The following is a 6,485-nucleotide window of genomic DNA, read 5'->3' as shown; positions in this document are numbered from 1 at the left end:
TCTTCTCAAGCAATAGTTAAGGGGTAAAGTTAAAGCTCATATCCCCTTTGACTTGAATGATCTTTCATATTTTGCCTCTGTGGAGAGGAGGAGATGAAACTGCAGTGCCTTTTCCTGCCAGGACCATCAGAACGGTGACCATGATCATCTCTTACTAACCGGGAGAGAGGACCGAGCTCAGTGTCAGAAATGGGCTGAGGGAAGGGAGGGGGAATGCAGTCCTGGTATGGGAAAGGCTGAGGCCACTCTTTGTAACTAACATGAGCTTCAGTCTTGGAACCTGGCATGTTCAGATCCTGCAAGTCAGTCATTTGCTTGACTTTTTCCTCTAATTCCCATTGCTAGGTATAAACAGTTTGACCCCAGCTCCTGACCATCCAGGCAGGAGTCCCACCCTCCTAAACATTAATAAATGATCCCTGCTCTCCATTGGCTGATTCGGGCTCCACGCAGCGCCCTTTCCTCCGGGTCACTCTTCGGTTCCGGTGGAATTTGGCATAACAGCGTAGCCCTATGGAAAAGACAAGCATAAGCGAGCAGGAGGGATCAGGGCTCACTACAGCAGTAACACCAAACATTAGCTCTTGGCCTCAGTTCATGACAAAGCCTGCTGCGGTGGGGACAGTCCCAGAACTGGGAAGCCTGGGCTGTGTCAAATGAGCTGGCAGAGAAATGCCTCACATGGGCAGGCCACATTGCTTTCTGGGCCCTGCTGTTCTGTTCGGCTCACTCTTCCCATTTGGGATTCATTGGCTCAGGCAGAAGGTTTCACTGACTTCCTGAAATACCAATGAATTATCCTGATTGTTTCCAGTGATTTTATGGAAGCCCTGCTTGGTTTCCCCCTATTACTTCCCATTACTGTCTAAGTGATCTCTCCATTGGGAAATTACTAGAGACTTAATGTGCAGCAGCAATGGCTAGGGAGCTCCCCTTGCTATTTATTTCCCTGAAGCTTCAGAAGAGGAGGGAAGAGACTTTGAAGTGTTATTACTGTAAGGTCTGATCCAAAGCTCACTGCTGATCTCCTTCATTTTCTTTGTTTTGGATGCTCAAAGCAGGGTCTGAGGGAAGCTATCTGATATAGCATTGATGAATACTAAGGGGGGAAAAAAGGCATTTTATTTGTAAAAAACATCAGTACATATTCTCCCATGGCAGTGGAAGGCAATGGGAGCCTCTGGTCAGGATAACTCATTGGTTTCTGGCACTGATAGATCTATCTTTTCTTGTCTATTGTCTGACTTTGTTACACCAAAATGTGTAGCTAGTTGGGCCAGACAGGGTACAGCCTATGTGTAAATAATTCTCACGAAAGCCCTCATTTTCAGTAGTCCAGGATCTGGTCATTGAGGTTGGCATGAGCTGATTTGATCATCCTAGAAACTGCAACTCTTTCTACTTCCAGAGCAGGCAGCAGATAGCAACAGTGCCAGCATCCCGAGTAGGGGAAGGCTGAGGATTTATAGCTTTTATAATGAGACAGCCCATAAACTGTCTTTGAGTACTCATACACGGGAGACCCCAGGATGTCACAGGTCACTGAGCAGCCTTTTGGAGTGCATGTCCCTGGGCTATGTTGAGACCAGCTACCTTGAAGTTGGGTTTCTGCCCCTCATTACCAATCCCCCCAGGGCAGTCTGGCCTCCCAGAAGGAGAGCACAAAAGATCAGAGCTCTGCTCTTATCTAAGCATCTTGTCTATCTTATCGGGACCCTACATCTCTGGGGATCTTTTTAATGCTACAGAGGATGCACATTTGGCATCAACTTATAACTAGCTTAAGTATAAAGCAGGGCCAGGGGCAGCCCTCGTTAGGCTTGAAGAAATGCTTTTCTAGGCTAATCTATCAGAACATCGTCTCTGATGAGCACCTTCAAGTGTTAACTGACACACGCAAGGTGAAGACTATCATTTAACATTGCAACTCCAGGAAAACAGTCTGTTTAACTGGGTAAAAAGTAGGTGGATGACCTGGTCAAAGTCACTAGGTGTCTAACATAGGTCACAAAAATTTGGCAACCAGAGTTTTGTTCTGGCAGACAAGACCCGGTGCCTGGAGCTGATCCTGAACATGTTCAGACTAGAAGAGTGCTTTTCAACATCTTCATAACACAACTGTCTATTAAGGGCTGCTGTGGATTCTTCAGAAACAGTTTTAAGAAACAAAGGTCTGTGTCCTGCCCACACCTAATAAATTGCAACAGGTTCAGTTGAAATTAACTCAGGAAAGCCATATTAGGCATAAGGTCGTGTAAAACAAGGATAGTAGTCTGGGTTTTATAGCCTGTGATACTTGAAAGCTCCATTGAAGTGTTAACATATTGTGGCTTCTTCAGTTAGGTTTGTAGATATCAGGATTTTTGTTTTCAAGAGGGAAAAAATATACCCTAGATGACTCAATGGTCACACTGTGAGTTGGTGGCAGGGAAAGGCTAAGAGCAGCAGAGCTTGGCTCCTATTTTCACACACAAACCACTATTCTGAGTCAACGCAGCCAGCTGGAAGGGGGAGAGCAAAAAGCTGAACTCACCTTCAGTGCACATACAGTCATCGTAACATTTGTTGTTAAGGCCTCGATTGTGTGGTTTGCAAAGATGTTCACGCAAATCGCAGCAAGAGCCTGCAACACAGGAATAAGGGTCAGCACAGCTCATTTATCCCCTTTCCTTGTAGGGCTACTGACACCCACGACAGCTCCATAGGAACATCATCTGTTCCCACAACACGCCTGGAGAGCCTCTGCCCTTCCCTCTGCATATCACTTTCTATCAGTATTAAAAATCAGGATACTTGTATTAGAACTGGGCTGGATTTTAAACAATCTTATGTTTGGAGAAATTACTCTACTAAGCTGATGCTGACCTGGGAGGCAGTCAAGGTGATGATCACATGGCTCTCCTTCGGCCGTCATGGTTTCATTTCCACTGGTGAGGCTCTTACTGCGGCGTTTCTCTATGGAAAAAAAAACAGATGCTGATAGAAAATTTCATGCTAGTGGTTTTATTTTGGAGACTGCATTGTTCCAGGGTAAAAACAGCCTCAAACTTCAAGAGTTCGAACTCTAAACCTTCATAGTCTAATCTCCTCCCTATTTCTCAACCCTCCATCTATCATTTTAAGTCTGCCCTCAAACTATGCATCCAAAATGAGAAACATTCTGAAACTGAGCACAAAACACAATCAGCATTATGCTTTTTTCTCTCTTTCCCCATCATTATGATCTCACATCACATCCTTCAGCACATCTGTGAACACTGACCACGGGACAAGCCTTACAGAATTACTTTTGGGAAAGAGGACAGGGAAGTTTAGCACCTTTCTTTTTAGCAGATGGCCACATTTCTGGTTTGAGATCCTCATAATCTGTCCAGTCAAAGAGTGCCATATCTAGGGTGGGCATCACATCCCCATCTTGCCTGAGGCGGGCCTGCAAACCACAAGAAATCAAAGAGACAATGGATTACACTTTTGTAGTGACACTGAAGTGTTTGTAAATTTTCCTGGTGCTTTCAGACCTTAAAAAAAGCTTTATGATTTCCCCACTGCCCTCCACCCCTGTCTTGTCCACTGGGGATTCTTGGCATCTCATTTTCAGAAGGGAAGAGCTTTCCCTTGTTGCAGCTGAAGCCAAGAGGGAAGTTTCCACTGCTTCTATGCGAGGACAAAAGGCGAGCAAGGAGCATTAGGAAATGCTGCCTCTCCAGCCAAGTGCTCCTACTGCCTCTCTAGCCCTTGAAGCTGAATGAAGATGGCTAACTAAGGGAGAGGAAAGAGAAGCAACTAAAGGAACTGTTTATAAAGAAGATGTTTAGATGTCTCCAAGACAGAGAGCTGCTTTTGAGGAAGGGCTTTGGTGTAAGCAAGCACTTACCTCTAACCAAAAAAAAAGTAAATGGGACCTTAGCTGCAGGAGATTTCTGTCTGCATCAGAGGTGCGGTGCAGTTACCAGCTATCTATTTACCTGTGACCGTGGTGATGTGGCTGGAAGAACAGGAGGCTCTTCTGTGGAAACAGCTAGTTCCAGTGCAGTGAAGAGAAGCATGGTGGGAGTCAGACTTGTAGCTTCCTCTGCCTGGAGGTTTTGAAACTGTGCTTCAAAGCTTTCAGGTTTCTTGTACAGGGAGCTTGGCCCAGCATCAGGAGTCTTCCCTGCAGAAGGCAACAGGTACAGTAGCATTAGCTTTCTCACCCCTTTTCTCTCTGTGTGCCATAGACTTGAGTCAAAGGAATTCAGATTTCACCCAGCCACTGGCCAGTGTTCTACCACCCTGAGCTGCTGTTTAGACCACTGTAAAGCAAAGTCATGTGCTATCAAAGTGATAGATCAGGTCCAGAGTACACGCATCTTGGTTTTTACACACTTAAGTCATACATAATCACACCTTCTTGAAGATATGTCTCTCTCTTGCTTAAGAAGCAAAGGATTTCTTCTGGTCTCAAAGAGTACAAAATGTACCTGTTTAACCATTTTTAAACCAATGGGTTAAGCTGCTGCAAATACCTGTGGACGCATTCTTATTTGATTTTAATAGTGGGCTATGTCAATTTAGCTCGTCAAGATCTACCTAACTTGAAATAAGAATATCTTCACAGCCTGATACCTGCTTTTCTTAGGTATTAATTTAAATACAGACCTTAAGTTAAACCTGTTTTGTAGTCCACAAATATTACTTCAAACCAGCTTTGTTGCATATTCTTCCATGTTGCTTAACATGAATTGTTTAGCCAGTCCTCTGAGAAAACAACAGAGCTGCTCTTACTGATGCAGGGAGGAGTGATAGCTGGAACTCAGGGATACTGACACCCAGCTTGACAAACAGTGTAGATTGACACAAATTTCCTGGCTTTAATAGAACTAAAGATTTACCACACTGAGCACACCATACCGCAGAGACACACACCCACAACTTGACCTGCACAGTCAAAAACAAGCAACATTTTAAAATAATTAGTGCAATTTCACATATGCATAGATTTTTTTGTAGTTCAGCACAAATAGAGATGAATACAAGCTCTGATGAGAAGAAACTGATCTTCAAGCTAAGCAGGGGTTTTGTGTTATTTCTAGTTATCTTTCGAGAGATTGAGCATGGCTTGGACAAGTTTGAACCATTCACTAAAGAAGCAAAAAAAAAACAAAGCAGGCCACCCCAAACAACCCCTCAAGTCCTGGGAACTTTCAGAGCTCCCCCTGTAAGGCAAACCAGGTCATTTTCACAAAACTGCAGCCAGCAGTAAAAGCCTCTGGTTCTGGAGTTCCCTTTTTACTTGTGCCTCTTTTGTTTGGCAGATTTCTCCCCAGAGCAAGCACACACCCCACACCCTCCACATACCCATGTGGCTCAACCACAGCTGCATCTTCTTGCCCTCACACAAGCGACACTCATTTTCACTGACCCAACAGCCTCAGCTTCCCTTGGAGCTCAAATACCTCTGTGGTGTTTCAGCCTGTCCCTGCGGCTGTGTCGCCGATGCTCTCGGTTTTGCTTCTTTCCTCTCTCAGATCCAGGGGACTGGTTTTCCCTCTCAGGATATGGGAACTCAAAACCCAGGAACACATCCTTATTCTGTTTCAGGGCTGCTGGCTGTCCCTCTGCTGCCAGCTCTTCCACAGCTGGAGCTCCGCTACCCATTCTGAGGGCCTCTTCCCCAGCTAGCCGCCCTCTAGAAGGCATAGCATGGACTCTCTCCTTCTTGGCCAAGCCATGCTTGTGGTGGTGCCCACTTCTGGGCTGCTGCAGCCACATCTCTTGGTTTTGAAGATGGTTGTTGTTCTCTGGGACATTTTTGAGCTTTGTGCCAGGCTCCAGGGAGACTGCAAGACTGATGTCAGAAAGAACCAGCATGCACAGGAAAAGGAAAGGAGAGAAGAAGGTAGAAGTTGCCATAATCCTGGGTGCTCTGCCTCACCTGAAATTAAAAAAAAAAAAAAAAAAAGCAACCAACTTCTAAGAACTGTAAAGGCAAGCAAGATTCAGACCTAGGACACTTAGGTGAAAACAGTTATGGTGTCCAGAGCTGGAAGTGATTTTTTTTCCCTCCTTGGTTATGTCCTCCACTCCCAGCCCTGGTTACAGCAGCTGAGACACACGTGCAGGGCCTGCGGGGCTTAGAGGTCCCAGTTTCATGTGCAAATGAGGGCCATCAATCAGTAGGACATTTTCCTTTGATTCCTGACTAGCCCCCCTACCCTCCCATTCACAGCCTACCATCTGAGGGGCTGGGGAGGCTGGCTTCTGCAGGCCACAGCTCCCTGGCCGTTCCATAGCACCAGCTGTCTGGCTAGGGCTGTTTGCTGCCAGGTTGGCATCCTGGGTCTGGCTGGCACTGGCCCCTCCTCACAGCTGGTTTCCTTGCAGTGAAGATATCAAGATGAACAGAACTGGAGGCAGATGGTGGCCTCGCAGGAGCAGCAACAGCCTTGAGCAGCTCAAAACAGAGACACATGTGCGTGCACACACATACTGCTTCAGGGTGGCTG

General features: G+C 45.9%; 1 protein-coding gene across 1 annotated transcript; it reads right to left on the bottom strand.

Moving 5' to 3' along the window:
• Window positions 1-398: 398 nt before the first annotated feature.
• Window positions 399-5,892, bottom strand: DRAXIN (dorsal inhibitory axon guidance protein). The gene is made up of 6 exons (XM_009646453.1): window positions 5,436-5,892; window positions 3,966-4,153; window positions 3,319-3,430; window positions 2,866-2,955; window positions 2,534-2,623; window positions 399-511 (listed from the first exon to the last, which is right to left on the bottom strand). Exons 1-6 carry the CDS (start codon window positions 5,890-5,892, stop codon window positions 399-401), a joined length of 1,050 nt encoding a protein of 349 aa, XP_009644748.1.
• Between the last annotated feature and the right edge of the window lie 593 nt (window positions 5,893-6,485).

Source organism: Egretta garzetta, unplaced genomic scaffold (genome assembly GCF_000687185.1).
Source record: "Egretta garzetta isolate BGI_Z169 unplaced genomic scaffold, ASM68718v1 scaffold69, whole genome shotgun sequence".
NCBI lineage: Eukaryota > Metazoa > Chordata > Aves > Pelecaniformes > Ardeidae > Egretta > Egretta garzetta.
This window is presented reverse-complemented; position numbering and strand designations above follow the sequence as displayed.

Excerpts from the sequence above, each read along its gene's own strand:
- DRAXIN (XM_009646453.1), bottom strand. The coding sequence starts at position 5,892 with ATGGCAACTTCTACCTTCTTCTCTCCTTTCCTTTTCCTGTGCATGCTG. Across the intron at positions 2,956-3,318 it reads GCCATCTGCTAAAAAGAAAG|AGAAACGCCGCAGTAAGAGC; the intron begins GTGCTAAACTTC and ends TTTTTTCCATAG. Across the intron at positions 2,624-2,865 it reads TCACCTTGACTGCCTCCCAG|GCTCTTGCTGCGATTTGCGT; the intron begins GTCAGCATCAGC and ends CCTGTGTTGCAG.